Source organism: Chrysemys picta, chromosome 4, assembly GCF_011386835.1.
Source record: "Chrysemys picta bellii isolate R12L10 chromosome 4, ASM1138683v2, whole genome shotgun sequence".
Classification (NCBI taxonomy): Eukaryota; Metazoa; Chordata; order Testudines; family Emydidae; genus Chrysemys; species Chrysemys picta.
The window spans coordinates 75286673-75309224 of record NC_088794.1 but is presented as its reverse complement, the minus strand read 5'-3'; the positions used below and the strand labels follow the sequence as shown (position 1 = coordinate 75309224).

The following is a 22552-nucleotide window of genomic DNA, read 5'->3' as shown; positions in this document are numbered from 1 at the left end:
ATTATAAACCACCAACAATTTCACCAGAAAACACGATTGCAATGGCAAGTTCAATGTGATTGCAGAATAAAGGTAGAAGGCACTTTACAAAGCCATTTTGTAAATCATTTCCACTGAAAAATAAAAGTCCGTTCCACCAGATGCAGTTAGGTACCCATTCAGCAGCAGAAAGAAATAAGCAGGAAAATCACACCAGAGAAATTCAGACAACAACAAAAGATCCCATCAAGCAAAACCTTGAGTCAAGAAAGCAGCACACAAACAAATCACACAGCAAAGTGTGTATTTTGTGTTATTTTAGATTTTTTTTCTCCCTTCACTCTCTAAGTTGGCACAATGTTGTCAGCAATGAAGACCCCATAGAAGAGGCATTTTGCAAATACACAACCTTCACTAATTAAAACTAACTGTAATAATACAGTAAAAAATACAGCACACAACTCCACATTTAAAGTATTATCACATGCACACTGTTTCACTTGATGCCATCCATATAATGCCGACCTTCTCACAGCCTAGAATAAGCTGTCAGATGATGGGCATTTCATGTATAGTTAGCCAAAGAAACCATTTCTGAGGAAGGGGAACATATTGATAGATGTAGAAAGTGCCTGTTTTTGATGACCTTTGAGATTCATTTTGTTATTGGTTCCAAGCTAATAACAGTGGTGATAGATAAGGAACTAGGTATACACTCAGAACATAGGACCTGGTGGTTACTTTTCTATTGACACTGCAGCTGGGAGTCTGACACTGAATTATCTTAAGAATTAGCTTTTTGAAATTCATCAATCAAATTTTTGAAAAAGTGTACAAAAGCCACAACCCAAATAGTTTCAGTTGTATCTAAGAACACAAAACGTAGAGTTTTTCTAGGCTCTCAGGTGTCAGGGAGTAACATTTCCCTCTACTCTCCTTTCTGAACACCTGTAGGAATTTTCAGACTCTGAAGTTACTGTTACTGAAAGACATATGCCAAGGGTTGGCATCGCACCATCGGGAACACCAAATAGGCCAATTCAAAATACGATTCTAGAGGCCAAAATTCTGCTAATGAAATATTAGTACTTCCCACACTTAAATTTAGCAATAAACTCTAAATAACATCTTATAGTATAATGACTTGGATGTGAAAGTAACAGTGTCTCTGCTATTAATGAACCAAGTCTAAAGTCTTTAATCTGTTGATAGTCAGTCCTTACTCTGGCAAAAGTCTCTCTCACAAAAAAGTCCACTTCGCAATAATGGGCACTAGGGACTCGACCCTCAACCGGTTTAAACTTGCATAACTCCATCATGGTCAATGAAGCTATGCCAATTAGCACCAGCTGAGCATCTGGGCCCAGAGTTTGGCCTACGAGAAGATAAAATGATTACAGTTCATTATTCTTACTGATACCTGTAGGAGTATATGTGTTGCGTCCTATTTCATTATTCACAGTCATACTTGAAGAAGAATGATCTCTTTCCTTTGCAGGGAAATGTGCAGGCTTCACACTATCCACAGTAGTGTTTGTGGGATACTTGTCCTCATCTTTCTCCACTCCAAAATAAACATTATGCAACAAAGGATCTTGGGTTGTGTCTTCATTTTTGGCACCTTCATTGGAGACCACAACTGCTATAAAAATGGTTGAATCAATTTTGAACTTAATATCTGCGGAATCACTTACACTATTACCTTTGCTTTCAGTTCTTGTCTCTTTAATGCACCTTATAGGAGTAAAGCCCTATTTATTGTTCTACAGTATCACCATCATCTCAATCATCCATTTACAGGACCCTGACATGGATCCGTCAAAGTGGATGTGGTCAACAACTTTCTGATTTTTCGTTGTACTGGTTTCACTATCATACAGGTGCTTATATTTGTGCTATACAAAGAGGTTATTTTGCTGAGGCATTGTGGGAAAAGAGGGAAGATTTGAAAATCTACATCCTAGTTTTATTCATAGTTGATGATACAGATAAATTAACCAATTATTGAGGCAATATAGAAAGTGTCCTACACCTTATTAAGCATGCCATTCTTGAACTACAGAGAAAAGCATCCAGAAAAGTCCATGAGTTCCACCACCATATCAATTTTATCCTCCAAAGTTATAAACCACCAACAATTTCACCAGAAAACACGATTGCAATGGCAAGTTCAATGTGACTGCAGAATAAAGGTAGAAGGCACTTTACAAAGCCATTTTGTAAATCATTTCCACTGAAAAATAAAAGTCCGCATCACCAGATGCAGTTAGGTACCCAATCAGCAGCAGAAAGAAATAAGCAGGAAAATCACACCAGAGAAATTCCAACAACAAAAGATCCCATCAAGCATAACCTTGTGTCAAGAAATCAGCACACAAACAAAGCACTCAGCAAAGTGTGTATTTTGGGTTATTTTAGATTTTTTTTTCTCCCTTCACTCTCTAAGTTGGTACAACGTTGTCAGCAATGAAGACCCCGTAGAGGAGGCATTTTCCAAACACACAACCTTCACTAATTAAAACTAACTGTAATAATACAGTAAAAAATATAGCACACGACTCCATATTTAAAGTATTATCACATGCACACTGTTTCACTTGATGCCATCCATATGATGCCAAACTTCTCACAGCCTAGAACAAGCTGTCAGATGATGGGCATTTCGTGTATAGTTAGCCAAAGAAACCATTTTTGAGGAAGGGGAATATATTGATAGATGCAGGAAGTGCCTCCTTTTTGAGATTCATTTGGTTATTGGTTCCAAGTTAATAACAATGGTGATAGAATAAGGAACTAGGTATACACTCACAACATATGACCTGGTGGTTACTTTTCTATTGAGACTGCAGCTGGGATTTTGACACTGAATTATCTTGAGAATTAGCTTTTTGAAATTCATCAATCAAATTTTTGAAAAAGTGTACAAAAGCCACAACCCAAATAGGTTCAGATGTATGTAAGAACACAGAACACGGAGTTTTTCCAGTCTCTCAGGTGTCAGGCAGTAACATTTCCCTCTACTCTCCTTTCTGAACACCTGTAGGAATTTTCAGACTCTGAAGTTACTGTTACTGAAAGACATATGCCAAGGGTTGGCATCGCACCATCAGGAACACCAAATAGGCCAATTCAAAATACGATTCTAGAGGCCGAAATTCTGCTAATGAAATATCAGTACTTCCCTCACTCAAATTTAGCAATAAACTGTAAATAACATCTTATTGTATAATGACTTGGATGTGAAAGTAACAGTGTCTCTGCTACTACTGGACCAAGTCCTAAAGTCTTTAATCTGTTTAATCAGTCCTTACTCTGGCAAAAGTCTCTTTCACAAAAAAGTCCACTTCGCAATAATGGACACTGGGGAATAGACCCTCAACTGGTGTAAACTTGCATAACTCCATCATGGTCAATGAAGCTATGCCAATTAGCACCAGCTGAGAATCTGGGCCCAGGGTTTGGCCTATGAGGAGATAAAATGATTACAGTTCATTATTCTTACTGATACCTGTAGGAGTATATGTGTTGCATCCTATTTCATTATTCACAGTCATACTTGAAGAAGAATGATCTCTTTCCTTTGCAGGGAAATGTGCAGGCTTCACACTATCCACAGTAGTGTTTGTGGGATACTTGTCCTCATCTTTGTCCATGCCAAGATAAACATTATGCAACAAAGGATCTTGGGTTGATTCTATAGGCTTGGAATCACCATGGGAATCCACATCTGTTTAGAGTATGTTTGAAATAGATTGTGAACTTAAAATGTGCTGAGCTGCCATCCATGTAATTCTGAACACCTTTCCCAGTTATTTCTGCAAGAAGCTGTGCAGTAATATATGTGCAATGGATAGGAGAACTGAGTAAAAGGTGCCCTCTGGTTTAATCCTAACCAACAAGATCTTCTTAACTGTTCAGGAAGTATGATTTGGCTGAGAAAAATATCAGTGGTGAGGGACAGCCCCTATTTGTTTGGATAATGGCAAATATTTTGTTTTCTGAGCCACCAACCACATTTTTCTCACCATTTGTTTTTATTGATTTTATATCAGACATTTAATAATGGAGATGTAGGAGGATTTTTTCAACATGGTAGCTGATATTTTACATGTGGAAATCCACTTGGGACATTACACAAGTGTTCAAGAGGCATGATTTTAAAGTATCCCTGGGATATGGGGAAAGATAGATAAATTAGATTAGATTAGATTATGATTAGATGATATTAGATTAGATTAGATGAGATGCTAACCCAAGTGGGTATAACCCACATGATATAGAGGTGCTTATGTCCATTAGAAGTAAACAGTAGGAAAATACCAGGTACTCTGGTAAGCATTGGGAATGTTGATTGGTTGCCCCATAACATCAGTGTAGTTCTTGTACATCCAGGAATTCCATCACAAAGCTGAGTTTTATATGAAATTATTTAAATTCTTTATCCCTCCTGGCAGTGGTGAGACCCTGCTTCTTGTGATCTGAATTCGACCACCAAGAGTTAAATGAAGGATACCAAGTATATGGTGTGGAGGTTTCCAGAACTGCAGCATGTCGGGAATCCACAGCTGCTAGGACAATGGATGTCTCAATGGGGATATGTATATTTGCTGAGCCACCACCCACACACTCGATTAGCCATTTGCTTTTCTTTCCTATACATCAGTAATATATTATTAATATACATGGTGTAAAAGAAGAGCATTAAAGATGGATGCATAGCTTTAACTGTAGTATCACTAGTTTTCTTACCCATCCATTTACATCACACCACTGTTCAGGAGCTGTTGTCTTGCTATGAAGTTTCCCAATGATATTGGGGAAAAAAATAGCAACAGAAGAATAAATCATAGCCGAAACAGTGGCAGAACTAATACAGTGGTTGTAACAAATTGGCCCTCTCACTCAAATTTGAAGGATGATGCTGCATCAAATAACATGAAGGATTTGAATTAGAATAATGCAGCCTTGCCAAGTGCTAATACTGTGTCCAGAGATTAGTGTGAAAGGTTCTGTTGTTGAGCCAGAGAGCTGTGCAGTCAACAAAAAGTCTGTAAGTAACATGCCACCACCAACTTTAGCCAAAACAGTTAAAATCTACCAATAGTTCAATACCAAAAGTAGGAGGAATCTGAGCACAAGATAAGGACAGAGACCTCTGGTATTAATGCAGTTTATAAATGGTTAATGCAAGGTGACCAGAGACTAAATACAGCTCTTAGTTGCAATGGGACACAATTTTTCAACCACCACTGAAATCACAGAAGGCAGATGGTATAATAAGGATATAATAAGTAGTCAGCACAGAAAGAGATTAAGCAAAAAAAAAAAAAAAATAACACCAGAAACTCCCAAAACTCAGGCCAAAGAAGAGAACAAAAATCCCAAAGCAAGCTGAGTTTTGCATTAGGCATTCTTTATTGAATTCCTAATGAAATCCCCTGCTGAAAAAAGAAAAAGTCTCTCCACACACCCAAACCAAGTTCAGAAATATAAATATTGATAAGATCTTTAAAATAAACAAAACTCGTTACTGATAACCATAATTGAGCTTTTTACTTTCAACACCTATACTATCCTGTCTTCTCCCAGTAAAAAATAAGCTACATCTCCTAGTTCATGACATAAAGTACTGAGAGTACAGGAGAAGTAATTATGGGATAGATGATCATTACATTGTTGTAAATATTGCACAGTAGATAACTGAATACACAGGTTTACAGCACGGATGTTTCATCCCTTTATTCCATAAACACGGATGGACTATAGCTGCATTTCTGGTGGCCCTTGACAGATTTCTGAGCTATGTGACATATTTGCTTACTCGTGCAAATGGCACCAGATGCCACTCTTTACTGAGGTATGTCATTTTGCTTTAAATATAGTAAGTTAGATAAAATGATTAGATTTCATTACTCTTACTGGTAACTGGAGGGTGCTGTTCCATGTCATCATTTGTGTCCCATCCAGAGTGTAATGGATCTTGCAGTAAATCTTCATCATCTGTTTCATATTCTTGTGAATCCTTATCTGTTGCAATGATGTTAAACCTCCTGTAAACTTTGCATTTGCTGACCCACCACCATCATCACTTGAATAATTCTCATCTTTATTCTTTCTTGCCTTTATAATTGGTTGTGCTTTTTTAGAGGTTTATTTAGCAAAGAAGAAAGAATGTGGAGAGAGGTGCCTTCTTTGACGAAGAAAATCTATTGCTGTTTATGATGATGATGATTATTGTTTATCTTATTTATAGCATTTATTTTTGAGCACCCCAAAATGTGCCTAAAACTCATAAAGCAATTAGAGATATGCTCCCTTCCCTGAAGAACCCACAATGTAATTCTGACATGACACAATAAGTGAAAGTCATCTCACCCTTAGGAAGCCCTGGGTTTTCAGGTCATTCTGACATCTGTTGACATAATGATTCTATTTAGCAGGCATGAGATTTCTGTAATTTTTCCCATCTATAACGGACCCACGGACCATTAAGGCAAAAAACATTGTGTGCTGCTAACCATGGGGGTCAAAATAAAAAAAGAGCATATAATCATGGTTAACTGAACACATAAAACTTGCAGAGTTTCTGGGAGTGAACAAGTGATGTGCTAAGGAGAGATTTCTAAATCAAGAGAATGGGAATAGCAGTGGGCATACACCTCATCAGGAAGGGGCTACTCCGATGTTCTCATTGGGGCAGTGTCACTTCACTCTTTCCCAATGTGGACTTGTGCCTTCCAGATACAGTCCTGCTCTAAGAGAGTAGAATCTGAAGGAAAAAGTATTTTTCTCCCTTATGGAGCATTAAGAAGGCTGTTTAACAGCCACCAGATATCAATAGGCCATTATTGGAATTGTAAAGTGACTTGTTACTTAACTTATCAGATGATCTTAATCAAACACTAATAGTTAAAAAGACATATTATTTACCCTTAGTTGCTGTGGTTCGATGCTGCTCCTTGTGATCTGTAGTGGACCCCCACCAAATGTCAGGGGACGGATTCCCCTCATGTTGGGTGGAAGTTTCCTCATGTGCACCATGATGCGGGTTGACAGCTGTTAGGACAATGGTTCAATCATTTGTGATTTTTTTACTGGCTCAGTCCATAATATATTCAGCTTCTGTTCTTCTCTTTTCTATACCCAATGTATCTCTTTTACAACTATACAAATTGCAAGGAAACTGGAGCAGAGTCAAGTGGGAATTCTGGTTTGTTGATAGGTTAATGGATTTTCTAATCCACTTCTTCTACATCATCCTGGTATTGGAAGGTATGTTCTTGCTACAGAGTACCACGGTCTTCAGAGGCAAAGCAGCAGCAGTAACTGAACAGGCAGAAGCAACAACTTGCACCTTTAATTGAGGTTTGACTGTAGCCTCTGAACTTTCAGAATTTTCTTACATTGATCCATGTAACTGTAATTGTATCCTTTTTGCTATATTAGAGAATTAGGTAGTTAGCCAATTCAGGAACACAGAGAGAAAATGTAATTTGATCTCATTACAGTGCTTCGTAAAATACATTATAAGTATGGCACATCCCACATTTCCTGTTAAAGGTGCAGTTGTTGAACCACAAAGAGATGAGGCTAGAAAAATCCAACTAGTAACAGCACTAAAGCCACACCACAAAGCTGAAATCTACAAACACCTTCACCTGAAAGTGGAATCATGCCAATAATAAAATGAATGTATGTGCAGAATTGGCATCAATTCATGAGTAAAGACCAGTAGAAGAAAAGAGAGTAGTCTGTCCAGAAAAAGATATAATGACTTAAATTTTCAAAAGTGTCTAGTGAGTTTGGGTATCAATTTACAGGGGTCTGATTTGCATGGGCAAGTGCTCAGCACTTTCTAAAAATCAGGTTGCTTTAAGGTATCTGAAATCTGGCGCCGAAAAATAGAGAAACCTCACATCACTAGTCGCTTTTGAAATTTAAGGCCAAAATGCTCAATTCCCAGGTTACTTACATGCCTGTGAAATCACCATAGAACACCAAAGAAGCCCACACAAATTGCATGGGTGAGAGTGAGAGCAGAGTTGGCCAGGCATGTGGAATGCACACCAAACATGGGAACAGAAAGATATGAAGCAAAAGGAAATTTCAGATTTTAAGGAAAGAAAAATCCCAAATGAAACTGAGTTTGTGTTAGTTTAGGATTTTTTTTCCCTTCATGGGACAGAAGCCACATATTCCCAAGATCTGTCTGTGTAGCAAGAACCTTTGTCATACAAGAACAGCCCAACTATAGTAAGACTATTAAAGTAGATAACACATTTTAAAAATAATGTTGTTGAACTTTTCTTCCACCACACAATGCTGTCCTCGCACAGTAAGAAATAAGTTAGCTTGCTGTCAATCTGGCAAACCACTCAGTAACATCAGACTTTCCCTTAGCAAATACAATGTTCTGAATGTAGATTATTACCCCCTACACTTGGCCAAGCAGCAGAAGGCAATTTGTTCTACAAGAAATGGGATTATGGAAGTCAAAACTAATCAAGAGCATTTAAATGCTCCTCTGAAATCAGGGATAATTGATGACATAAAACCAACACAACCAGTTGTTTCTGGATCTATGAATGACTGTTCCAAGATGTCAATAAAAGTTAAAGGGATGTATATAGTGTTGTTTTTAGCAAGGCCTAAATCTCTTGGGTTACAGTAGAGGTGATAGGACAAAAGAGTTTTATCTTGAATAACAAAGGGTCCCAGAAAAGTACAGTTTCAAGTACATTTAGTTTAGTATAAATGTTCTCTTCTTTCCAAATCATCTTCGTGGTGAAAGTCTACATATAAAAACACATTAAATCCTTTACTGCAATGTACATTTTTTAAAAGACTATTTCTGTTTCTTTGTTCACGCAATGAACAAAATGTTTACCCTGTCAGCTAGAAATAAGCTAAAAAATCATCACAGGCATGTCACAAACAATGAAAAGAAGAGAACTTCTTAAGTTCAAATATCACTTTAATTTATATAGAATTCCTTCCTTTTAAGATATGACTACTTCATAGCCAAGACCAAGTCTTCGAGGGTCATCTGGCTAATATGATAGGTGATAGCCAAGGGTGGGGTCTGTATTTTCCCATTCAAAACACAATTTAAGATTAAAGAGAGAACTCATATGGCATCAGAAATACAAATTCATGGTGACTGGATATTCTCGTGAAGCTGGTATTTCTGTCCTGCTATTTATTCAGACTGTAGACAAAGTACATGATTTAATATTTAAAATCTTTACCCCCTGTTGCCTGAGTAGGTTGCTGTTCCTTGTGGTCAGGATGGGACCACCACCACCAAGAGTCAGCAAACTGATTCCATTGAGGTTGGGTGGAGGTTTCCTCATGAACGGGCTTCACAGCTGCTAGGACAATGGTTAAATCATTGGTGATCTTTTTTATGTGCTGAGCAAAGTTTTTTCCTTGCAAAGTTAAAATCCACTTTCACCCATAAATATGCTCATGCCAATAAACTGAATATGAATGCGGGTTAAAGACATGAAACTCTGGTATCAGTGAGTTTGGTAACTGATTAGTTGCAAGAAAAAACAATAGTCCCAGTCCGAACAATATACACAGTGCTCAGCTACAGTGGCCCAGACCAATTACATGTCCTTGCAAATGCCACAGAAGTCCATGTAGTCTGCACTGGGCTGCGCAAGTGTGACTAAAGTATCAATTTACAGGCGTTGATTTCCATAAGACCAGTTGGGCCAGTATGTGGAACAGGCACCCATACACTGGCATGAGAACAGATGAAACAACAGAGACAAAAACAAAAAAATCCAACCAAGCAAGCAAGCAAACAAAAAACCATCCAGATAAGAGAAAGGGAAAAAATGTCCCACAAGAAAACTGAGTCTGTTAATTTAGCTTCTTTCTCCAGGGAGATCCTGATGCAGCTGATGTTACCAAAGACCAGGCCTATAGCAAGAGCCACGTTGCGCACACACACACACGCACCAGCAAAATCCACTTCAGACACAAACACTTTTTAATAAAAGTTATTGAACTTTTCCTCTAGCTGATGCCATGCATAAAATGTTGTCTTCAAATAGCAAGACATAAACTATCATTATTCCATACAGATCTCATGAACGTTTAGAAAAGGAAATAATTTTTCATATAGAGCATCATGTAAATTACTGAAATCACTCCTCTCCCATTTGATCTATAATGCCAGTCAAGTATGCACATCAGTAGAAATCATATAATTCTACAGTAACTGTGCAGACTTCAGGACCTCTTCAGAATATTTGTACTTCTCTGAACACAGTATTATTTTTATCAGAGGGGTAGCCGTGTTAGTCTGGATCTGTAAAAAGCAACACTATTTTTATGAATCCCATATGTAGAATGCAGATGTTCCATCTTGTTCCCAATTCTGAGCAACGATGGCTACTATTCATTCTACAAATAATCATTTGTCCTAACTTTGCAGTACTAGAAATGCTTTTCAGGTGGATTCCTTCCAAAATGACCTCTTTCCAGAGTTGAATTCTACTGAAAACAATACCGATCTTTCTGCAATATAGTTATAAAGAATAGGCCACATCAAGTAAAACATATATATGGGACATAAATGATGTCAAGAACAAGTATCCTCCAAGTACTAGTAAAGAAACTGATATATATATCAGTTTCTTTACTAGTACTTGGAGGATACTTGTTCTTGACATCATTTATGTCCCATACAGGAAACACTATTGGTTTTAAAGGCTCTTAAGTTGAATCTTCATCATCTGCATCATCGTCATGTGAGTTCACATCTGTTGTGATGATGTTAAATGTACTGTGAACTTTTCATTTGCTGAACTACTGCCCATATCAGTTTCATTTGTATTTCTCCTACCATTTACAATGGTCTCATTTTTAATGGTACATATCTAATAAGAGGAGAGGAAACGTTGGGGACCTTTCTTTTTTATGCACAGAAATAGCTTCTGCACACATAATTTTTTTACAAAACATCCATTAATATCACAGTTTTGTTCACCAGGCATGAACTCACTACAAACTCCTCCACCAATAAGCCACAATAGGAGAAAGCATCATGCTAACAATGGAAGTCAAAGTAGGTAGAAGCCTATCACTCTGAGAGATGGCTGAGGTCATTCAACCAGAAAAGTTTCTTTATCAGTATACACTCTCAGGTGTCACTCAGAGCCCTACTTGTTCCGCACGTGGCCCTTTGTCAACAAAGCCTAATAGATCTTGGCTTATGCTAAAAATTAGTTGTGATTGAGCAAGGATTTTTTCTTCGTACAACCCATATATTCGTCCTTGAATTTAATCCTGGTCTGACTTTGATGTAACAAATATAGGATTATGGTGACTTCAGTGTAGGATCAAGCCAATGGAGAAGCCAGGCTTGGAGGAAGAATACCTTCATTTAAAAAATTAACTTAGGAAATCAAGGAAAATAATGGCCAGGTACATTTAATATATATATTCTCTATTTCAATGTAACAGTTCCAATTAAGAAATCTTAAGAAATCCTTTCACATAATTTGTAGTTGTAAACATAATCATATTTGTTATTCTAATCCTGTGATGCTACCAACAAAATATATTCTTCCTCAGTAAGAAACAAGGGTTTATGTTGCTACAGATAAAATAAACTACGTTCTTAAGCCAAGACATTTATTATTATGCACATTTTAAATGTTTTTATCACTGCTAGCTATCTAATATCTATGTTTTCACTTGTGTTTTTCCAATAAGCTTTGCCCTTTGCATATGCTATATAAAAGTGCATAGATTAGGATGTCAAGACTCAACAGATTAGTTCTGGTGAATACATAGTGAATATAAAAGAGTGAGTTATTCTTATTGGAAACAGAAACAGGGAACACATAAGAAGCCAACACAGTATCAGAAAGGCTGTTTGGCTGCCACTTCATATATATGCAGGGTTTACACTTCCATGCTGCCTTCAACTCAGCTCTATCAACAGACTTTAAACAGAGCTGCTTAGGTGAAATTATATAAATTCTTTACCGTTACTGGCAGTTGGGTGCTGTTCCTTGGAATTTACAGAATGCCACCATGGGGGGAAAAATGGTTTTGCTTGGGTGGTGGTTTTATGATGTGTGTAATGGTGGCGATCCACAGCTGTTAGGACAATAGTTAAATCAATGTAGAGCACTTCACTGATGAGCCTTAACTTATGTGATTCCCATTCGTTGCTGTTCTCTACACCTGGTCTTTGTCTTTTACTAGTGTATATAGTGGAGAAACAAGAGGTAAATAGAGATGACCCTCTGCTTTGTTCAACTGTATCACTGGTTTTCTCATCCATCCACTCACACAATCCTGTATCAGGAAATGTGAATTTTCTGGAATTTCTCCCAGTAATACAGAGCAAAGTAGTAAGAACAAAGGAAAAGTTACAGAAGCAATAGTGGCAGACCAAATAGCAGCAACCTTTCTGTTATTTGATTGTTCCTCTAACTCATCTTTTGTTAAGGACACTGAAACTGTACCGCTTTCAAAAACTAGATCGCTATAAGTCACAGTGGCATTTCACTTACTGTTTCGTAATTACAACTAACTAATTCTAACAAACAGACAGGAGAGTGTATATTCTGAAATGCAAAAAAATTCAAAATATATCCCATATTTGTTCTAGTTAGTTTATCACATAATGAAATGAAAACCTTGCAAGTACAGCAGAAACACTGCACCATCACTTCTGGATGACAGAGATATGCTTGTCAGGAAAAAATCCAAAAGTACTACCAATATATCAGCCTTACATACAGAAGTTAAAAATTTGTGCACACTTGCATCAAAAAACAAAGGATCTAATCCTGCTCCCTTTGAAATCAATAGAAATCAATAGAAGTTGAGCCACTGAATTAAATGGGAAGAGGAACTGGCCACTAAACATGACAATATTGAAATGAATAGGAGTACAAGATAAAGGTTGGAGCATCTGGCATCAATGCATGTTGTAAAAGATTAGTGCAAGGAAACCCAGAGAATACACAGTATGTGCGAAGAGTGCTGTACACAAACCCATCAGCTCAAAGATAGATGAAGTCACAAAGATTCCTACTGCAAAACAGCAAGAAACCAAGAAAAAAACCCCGAAGTTAAACTTTTAAAGCTAAATACTGCAGTCTTTATACAAGTGAGATGCCCCTCACTTTGGAAAGGACTGCAAGATCTGGCCTTTAGTTCTTTTAGATAATTTTCTCCTTTTAAGTTATGTTGTCAAAGACCAGGCTGCAAAACTGGATACACACATCTACACACATACAACTCTATGCCAGTAAAATCAAACTCAGAATTTTAAAAACAATTTAAAAAAAAAGTTTGAACAGCATCTGACTTTAAACTTAAAGATTTTTTTATGCATTCCATCCCACTCAGAACATTAAGCAGTGGACTCAGGGCATTCCCACCCCTGCTATGTAAACTTGACCTATATCATGTGATGGAGGCCAGAAAATAAAACCAGTCTCTTGCAAACACACTTGTGGGCAAGACGCTTATTACAGTGTTCACCTGCTATTGCCCCTCTCACAGCTAGAAATGAGTTAAACACTGTAACATGGGCTTTCTCAGCAACACTCAGCAAAAGACATAGCTTCTGAAGCAGGAAGTGTCACTGATTTCAGTGGAGAGACTCACCTTACTCGTACACCATTTAATTACAGTTGAGATTTATACTACCAGGCTAGTCACATTTCTCAGAAAATATGGCACTAATAAAGATCAACTGTTAAGATAAATACCTCCTGCATCTACGGAGAAGGAGTGAATTTAACTCTCTTCTACAGAAGTACTTTCTCAAAAATGGTGACAGTGTTTTACAGAAGAAATCATTTGATAGTTCCATCTTTAAAATGTTACAAATGGTGCATGACAGAGATGGACGAAACAAGTTCAGAAAAGCTATGGAACTCTGAACATAGGGCTTTTAAAATGCCAACCCAGGTGAAAAGCAGAGAAGTTTACTCCCTGCTTGCCAATATAAGCAACCCTAAATGTCATTGTGTTGCCATTGCCACTTCTGAACTAAGCACTGCACAAAGTCATCTCTCTAGGAATGACACTTCTGCACCAGAAGTACTTTGCAAGAGGCCTTTGACATCTTTTCAAGGGTGGGGGCTTATAAAATCAGTCAATTTTTGCCCAAGTAAGGCCTGAGGAAAAATAGAATAAGATCCTTAGGATTTGGTCCAATGCTTATTATAGAAAAATGTGGTGCTTAGTGCTGTTTTTATGAGTTTAAAGTTTTAAAAAGTTATATAAGATCAATTAACAAAGTGGATTATAATTCAGTATCCTTACAGGTGCTTGTGGGATGTCCTTCCTTCGCCTCATTGTTGTCTCCTTCAGGAAGAGAACCACGGTTTAGGTGACTTTGCCTAGAATCTTCACCACGTGTAATATTCTCCTGTGAGTCCTCATCTGCTGTGATGATGTTAAACCTGCTATGAACTTTCGGATAATGAGCCAGCACCCAGACAATTATATCTTCATCTCTTCTTGTTTTTACAACAGATTTTACACTTTTACTGGAAGAAATCTGAGAGAACTTGGGAGGAAGAAATTGCAGAAAAACCATCTATTGATATCACATTTTCTTTCAGAAGATGTGATTTGCTGGAAATTATCCCTGAATAATGGTCAAGTATTCACAATAGCAGAAATTACTGTATTCTACTAGCAAAAAAGTCAAAGTAATGCCTCCTTAGATTTGATCCTCTGAAATAAAGATGAATTTGAGGCATGATTATGATTTTCATGTCAGGAGATAGTCATGACTGTTGTCATATGTATCGGATTATGCAGATTTAATTGTAGGATCAAGAAGGAGGAGAGGATAGTTTGGAAGGGACAAATCCATGACTCAAATATCTTCAATAATGACAGAGAATGAAAAAAAATAAATCCACCATGCAGACCAAGTACAAATTTTCCTCTCTCTTTGCCTGTATGATTCAGCAGGAAAAATATAATAAATACCTTACTATAACTTACAATTTTTTAAAATGACTAAATCTGTTCACTTATTTAAGTCATCCACTAACAAAATATTTCTTCACCCAGCCAGAAACAAGCCAATAAAGCAAATTGCTTATGGTGCCAAGATATCACTTTCATCTATGAGTCATCCCCTTTTAAGTATTCCCTTTAATGGTGAACTCCAAATTCACCATATTAATTCTGGTGGGTTATAGCATAAAAGTATAGATAAAGTTTGGGTTGTTCGTACTGGGCTAAATCTTGAGAGATGCTGAGGACCTACGTTAAGGAGTTACAAGTGTTTGGCATCCTCTCAGGATCTGGCCATAGAATATAGAATCATAGAATCCTAAAAATGTAGGGTTGGAAGGGACCTCAAGAGGTCATCTAGTCCATCCCAATGTGCTTAGGCAAGACTAAATACACTTAGCCCATCCCTGACAGGTGTTTGTCTAGCCTGTTCTTAAAAACTTCCAACAAGAGGGGATTCCATATAGAGTTAGTAATAATAAAAAACACAAATAGGATGAGAAAAGCTGATTAATAGCCATTTGCCATCAAGGAGTTTGCCCTTTGGAGCTCCTCTTTTGCTCAGGTTTCTCAACAGGCAGTAGATGGAGCACATAAGATAAAATGATTATAATGGATTACCCTGGCCAGCGGTGGAGGGATGCTCTTCCTTGTGATCTGCAGAGGAAGGAATAAATCCAGGCATCTGTTGGCCTTGAGTAGAGTTTCCATGATGAGAGTCCTTGTATGCTGCGATGTTGGATGAATCAATCATTGAACAACTTATTTACTGACCCACCACTTCCAATACTTTTTTTCACCTTTTGATCTTCTTATACAACATCTTTGTCTTTTCCCTTTCTACATAGTAGGGAAAGAGGATGACAGCCAGAAGCACCTTCTGTTTTGTTCATTTTTTTTCATCATCAATTCAGTCACATCAACCTGAGATCAGGAGGAGTGAGATTGATGGAGCACATCCCAGCACTAATGGGCAAAGCAGCTGCAACAACAGAAAAGGAAGTGGATGCAGCAAAAGGACTTGCAGCAACAATGGCAGGTCAAGTAGCAAGAGTAACATGCCATATCTATGAGAGCAGGATGAAGACACAATGCACTACCAGTGCAAGGAAAACAGAAGTCCCTGCCCAGAGAATATATACCATGCTGAACTAGAGTATAGGCAATGGGCATAAAGCCATCTGCTAGAACTGAGGTTTCACCAGAGAAAATATCACCACAAACACCAGTAAATTCAAGAAAACAAAAATATCTGAAATACCCTAGTGTATTTAAAATATATTTCCATCTTCTAATCCTAAACATTTGTGTTGCCAGAGATCTGTAAAGTTTACAGTTTCCACATAACCCTACCTCAGCAAAAGCCACACTGATAATGTATTAACATAACAATAAAGAAAAATCACATTTGCCTTACCTGATATGTTACTGAGTTTTTGCTCCAAGAATATATTGCTACTCTCAGAGCCAGAAAATCTAATATGGTATCATAGTCTGTTAATGGATATTGAATCAAAATGTGCTTGATTTCAGATCTGACCTCCAACAAAGTCTGGGAAAGTTTGGAACACAGCTTTTGGGTAGGCTGATGATTCAGATAAAAGTCAGCCATGAAGCTCAGATTTTAAACCCACTCTGAAATCAAATTTCACCAAACAGAGGTGTTCAGATCTGGGGGTTTGGATGGTTCCCACCTCTCTTGACTACATTAGTCATGAAATCAAGTGGTCATAAACGCAGAGATAAAGGAAATGCCTGCTGTGTCTGCAGAAATCTGGTGAACACCCTGTCTCCCACTTCAGGTCACACTAAGGAAGCACAATGAGGTTTTATGAGAAATATTTTTGAGAGTTTCTTTAAAATGTCGTTAATGATGCACCAGTAAAGCTAGATGCCACAAGGTCAGAAAAGTTTTGGAACTCTGAATACAGGGTTTTTTCAAAATGAAAACCCTGCAGTAGAGTAGGGAAATCTCTTCCCTGTTCCCTATTCTGAGCAACCATATATGTCATCATGCTGCTTATGCCATTTCTGGAATCAGTGGCATACATAATCACCTGATCTAGAATGACAAACCATCAGTTGAAAGTAACAGAGGGTCCTGTGGCACCTTTAAGACTAACAGAAGTATTGGGAGCATAAGCTTTCGTGGGTAAGAACCTCACTTCTTCAGATGCAGACTTGCATCTGAAGACTTGCATCTGAAGAAGTGAGGTTCTTACCCACGAAAGCTTATGCTCCCAATACTTCTGTTAGTCTTAAAGGTGCCACAGGACCCTCTGTTACTTTTTACAGATTCAGACTAACACGGCTACCCCTCTGATACTTGACATCAGTTGAAAGGTTGACCAGCTGGCATACGTCATCCTTCCAAGGATAGTGCCGCAATTCCAGTGTGGCTCTTTACTGAGCTATATCTATAGACTTAAAATAAAACTCATTATATAGAAGGATCATCAATTATTATCCTTACTAGTCTGAGGCGGTTGCTGTTCCTTATCGTCATAGTTATCCCCTGCAGGAAAAAATCCAGGTTTTAATAAATCTTGCACTGAGTCTTCACCAGCTGCACCATCTTCGTGTGAGTCTATATCTGTCACAGTGAAGTTAAATACACTGAGAACTTTTTATTTATTGAGCCACCAAAGGTATAATTCTTATCTATTGTTTTTACAATAAGCCTAGCCGTCCTGCTGGGACATATTTAATTTAGGGGAAAATGGGACTAACGGAGTCTGGAGGGAGAAAAATGATGAAGAATGTATTCAGTGGGATGTTACATGTGCTCAGCACCTTTCAGGATCTCGCCTATTGGAAACAGAATTTGGGAATAAATGGACAATTCAGATAACATGAGAAAAGGTGATTAGCTGCCAAATCCTATTAATGGAGAGTTTATTTTTATGTGCTGCTGTTTATCAATGTTAGCAAATTACTCTGTATGAAGGACATTAGCTATAATTGTTGTAAGGTTTTACCCTTGCTGGCAGAGGTGGGATGCTCTTCCTTATGATCTTTAGAGTGCCATGTCCAAGGAATAAATCCAAGAATCCAATGATCTCAAATTGAGTTTTCACGATTTGCCCCATCGTGCAAATCTTCATCTGCTATGATGATGGGTTACTGAATTATTTGCTATACGACCACCCCATTATTATTTTCAACTTTTGCTCTTTTGACACTCAGAGCTTCTCTACATGGGGGAGACTAGGGAAAATTAAGACAAATTCATTAAAGGTGTGAATGTAAGGTGAATTAATTACATTGCATTAAACTGATGTGCAGACACTCATTCAGAATTAAAGTGCCTTAATTGGGTTTAGTTTAATTCACTTTAAATAAATTAAGCTAAACCAAATTAAGGCCACATTAATTCTGAATGGGAGTATCCACACAAGGGTTTAATGCAATTTAACTAATCCACTTTAAATTCACTCCTTTAGTTAACTTGGATTAACCTTCCTGGTTGTCCCCTATGGTCAAACCCACAGTCTTTGTCCTTCTTTGGTGAATATTGTGAAGAAAGAGGAGGCTAGTAGAGAAGACCATCGGTTTTGTTTACCATTACCACTGTTCTTTTCTCATCCATCCATACACATCGTCTTGGGATCAGAAGATGTAAATTTGATGGAGAGCATCCCAATGATAATACGCAAAGCAGCAGCAGTAACAGAAGAGGGGGTAGATGCAGCAACAGACCAAGTAGCAGCATAAACTTGTCATTTCCATCACATTCTAAAAAGCCATTTGGGAGTGCAGGAGAGTAACTGTTTATTCTACATATCACAAGGGGCAAATTAGTGAAGTGCATATATTGTTATTGGGGAGTTCCCTGTCCATGTGTCTTTAAGCTGTCTAGACATGTGTGTCTTTCTTATGCACTTGCAAAGGAACATGTGCTATCCAGGCTATTAATTCCTCAATCCCTATCTCAAAAATGTGTGCTGGAAATGTCTCTGTGTGAGCTTCTAAAGGGAAAATACTCTGAGCACCATTACTGACTTGCTTATGGTTCCAAATCATAGTTAAGGAATTACATTGAATCTGCAGAGATTGCATGATCTGATTGCAATGTAATGGGATGTGACCAATAGTTTACTCACTTGTGACATTCTCTCTACATCACATAATTATCTGGGAAAAGATCATTCAGAACAATTTGGAACTGGGGTCAACTTCTTTATCTAGTTTATGATGCAGCAAAATAAAATATCATCCGATGTAAAAAAAACAGAAGCCTGCTCTACATTAAAGGAGCCATTGTTGTTACTTCTCGTTTTCATTCTCCATTTGTTGTTTCTTCTTGTTCTTTACTTCTTTTTGAACTGCAGACATGTTCTAAAACAAAGATACAAGAAGCACCGCCACCACCACAGCTTTTCCACTGAAGTTTTTATTTTAATTGAATCAGCATTGGCCTATAATAATGTCAGTATTACATTGAATGTAAAAAGTATTACTTTGGTATTAATTTATTATATAAACAATAACTATAAGAACAACAAAAGCCCCTGGCCAGAGGATGAATGTAGAGGTTGACTAGGATATTGGCAATGGGCACAAAGTCAATTGCCAAAGGAGAGATGAAGCAGGGGAATTCCCACCAGAAACACCCAGAAGTTAAGCAAACAAACTGCCAAAGCAAAGTAAGATTTTAAGGTCAAATCCTGCATTCATTTCCTCAGGGAAAAATCTATCAGCGGACTTAGTAAAAACTGAGAAAGGACAGCAGAATTTGGTTCTAGTAATATTAGATGTTTGTCTCCTATCATGTCCTAATCAAATCTTAGGATGCCTTTCTGCACATGCACACCCCTAATCCAGCAAAATCAACTTTAATAACGCAATCAACATTTAAAAAAAAACCCCACACATCTTATTTTATAATTTATTGACCTTACTTTCATGTAACGCTACGAACATGGACGCTTAGCAACTGATAGTCTCTTAAGTAAGAGATCACATAAATTCATATAGAAATGCTTATCTTTCCAGATGCTCTTCATTGTCAGTGCTAAGGATTATCAGCCAAATAGCCATGAGATACAGGCTTGAGTGGCAATGTTTAGCTACAGATCCCTACTTCCTCAAAGAGCAGGGGTGTTGAGGTATGCAGCGTTTGGTTCATCCCAGTATTGAGAGAGGAGAAAACCAGGGCATTCAGATTTGGATCTGTTCTTGGAATCATGTGTCACCAATGTACAGGGGATTGAGATCTGGGGTTTGTCCTGAGGCCCATTTCTACTAACTCTATTCATAGGGCTTCTGTTTATCATGGTTTAATTATTTTCTTTTTGGGGCCCTTTTTAGAAAATTTTTGAGTTTCATGTAGATGTCCAAAAATTAGGATGTTTTGGGGCTCTTTCTTTGTATGTACTGTAATGAGTAATCTCTTTGTAAGGTTTTCCCTAGTGCGCTTTAATGTGTTACTATTTCAAACAGCACTATGTTAAAGCACCTAGCAGGGTCTACATGGACCAATTAATGTGCAACACATTCATGCACTTTAGAAATCACACCCCTGTAGGACACATTACAGCTCCCTGTAGACAAGCCCTGAGATTCAAGTAACCATTTCTGGTGTTTTCCCCATGTTCATTGGATAAACACCTATTGATTGATTGCATTGGGCGTGTTTTATCAGCATTTATCCTAAAATCATAAGCCCTAATTATTCATTAAATCTGGTGTCCATAACTTCAGACAATAAGAAAATATAAGAAAATATATAAAGATCTGCAGAGATCTAGTGAACATCCCATCTCCCATTTCAAGTTCAGGTGAGGAACACATAATTTCATAGAGGAGATAATTACTTGATATATTTCTTTAAAATGATGTAAATGGTGCACTATAGTAGTGGGCCCAACAAATTCAGAATATAATGCTTTTTAAAACCTGAAACCCAGGTGTAGAGCAGGGATGTTCATTGCCTGTTCCCAGCCCTGAGCGATCATAGGGGTCAATATGTTGCTAATGCCATTCCTGAAATTAGTACCACACAAAGTCATGGTCTTGTAATCGCACAGCATCACCAGAAATGCCATCATCCATTACATGTCATCTTTCCAAATACGGTTAATTTTGTGAATGGCATCCCAATGCTACTCTTCACTAAGCTAAATCTAGGGCTTAAATGAAGTATAGGAGATAAATGGACAATTAAGCGCTATCCTCAGTAATAATCATTGTCCTCATTGTTGTCCTCTTCATGAAAGAACCTAGGTTTTAGTGGCACTTGTACTAAGTGTTCAGCAGCAGCAGAATTGTCATATGAGTCTCATCTGTTGTAATATGCTAATTTCCTTTGAACTTTTCCTCTGAGTTAGGACCAACATAAAGCATAATTCTCACCTTTACTTTTTGTTTTAACAACAGACCTCAATGATTTGTTTAGCTTAGCAATCAGTTGATATTTAAGGCTTTCTTTTATATACAAGAGAGCCTACCATCATACCAGCACTTGATAAGCTGCTTTTGTTCAGTAACATGATTCTGTGGGAAATATGGTGAACAAAGAAGAAGGAAGAAGCTACAGGAACACAAAATGGTCTACTTAAAGTGGAAGCAAAAAATCAGTAGCACCAATCACTAGATTCTCTAACTCGGAGATCAGAGATGGCACGGAACCTGCAGAGCCTGGCTATCCTGATACCCTGGCACATCCACAGGGAGTGTATGACTTCCCTAAAGGATCCAGCAAAAGGAGTAGTTAGGCTTGGAGAGCTAAAATGGGGTGGTGGGAGGGGGAAGAACGTTTTCAGTAGAGTGCTGTGGATGCTTTGTTCCTTTCAGAGTCTGGTCAATGGGAAACAAAACCTGGGAATAGATGGTAAACTCACCGAGCAAGAGAAAAGCTGGTTGTCTGCCAGGTACCTTTCCACCGGTTACTTAACAGATCTTATAGGAAGTACATTAGATAAAATTATTAGAATGTATTACCCTTCATAACAGCGGTGGGATGCTCTTCTTTGTGATCGGTGGAGTACCGCTGCAAAGGAATAAATCCAGGAATTTGTTGACTTTGAGTAGAGTTTTCATGATGTGCCCCACGTAGGGAGTCCTCGTCTGCTGTGATGATGGCTGGATGAATTACCAACATTTTATTTAATGAGCCACTACTCACAGTATGTTCACCTCTTTGCTCCTCTTACACCAGACCATTTTCTTTCTCTTGTGTAAAGGGTAAAGAAAGAGGACAGTAGACAGGTCCCTCTATTCTATTCAACACTATCACTGTTTTTTCCCTCATCCATTCATTCACGACATCCTGAGGCCAGGGTTGTGAAACTGATGGAGGACATCCCAGTGATAATGTGCAATGCAGCTGCAGCAACAGACGAGGAAATAGCAGCAATAATGGCAGTCCAAGTAGCAGCAGCAACTTGCCATTTCAAATGCATTGTAAAGATCCACTTGGAAGAGCTAGAGTGTAACTTGTTACCCATATATAACTGTATGGGTCTGAGCCTTCAGATTAGTTAAACTGATGCAGAATTATTGGCTAGCCCTTTGATGTTCTTGTCTCTCTTTCTCATGTATCTATACAGCTACTGTG

The 22552-nt window shown here is 37.9% G+C and overlaps 1 protein-coding gene across 49 annotated transcripts in view; it reads right to left on the bottom strand.

The window, feature by feature from the left end:
* CD44 (CD44 molecule (IN blood group)) overlaps nt 1-22552 on the bottom strand; it is a 106704-nt gene that overhangs the window by 31192 nt on the left and 52960 nt on the right. For 16 of the 49 annotated variants that reach the window (XM_065592705.1, XM_065592720.1, XM_065592708.1 and 13 more), the window contains 9 exons: nt 21937-22077; nt 17468-17587; nt 15616-15723; nt 14287-14409; nt 9228-9347; nt 6910-7035; nt 5899-6006; nt 3488-3706; nt 1400-1621 (listed from right to left, as the gene is read on the bottom strand). In XM_065592705.1, coding sequence (XP_065448777.1) covers nt 1400-1621; nt 3488-3706; nt 5899-6006; nt 6910-7035; nt 9228-9347; nt 14287-14409; nt 15616-15723; nt 17468-17587; nt 21937-22077 — 1287 coding nt within the window. Of the gene's footprint in view, nt 1-1399; nt 1622-3487; nt 3707-5898; nt 6007-6909; nt 7036-9227; nt 9351-14286; nt 14410-15615; nt 15724-17467; nt 17588-21936; nt 22078-22552 lie in introns of all 49 variants that reach the window. The other 33 variants (XM_065592745.1, XM_065592740.1, XM_065592741.1 and 30 more) reach the window with 27 other exon arrangements.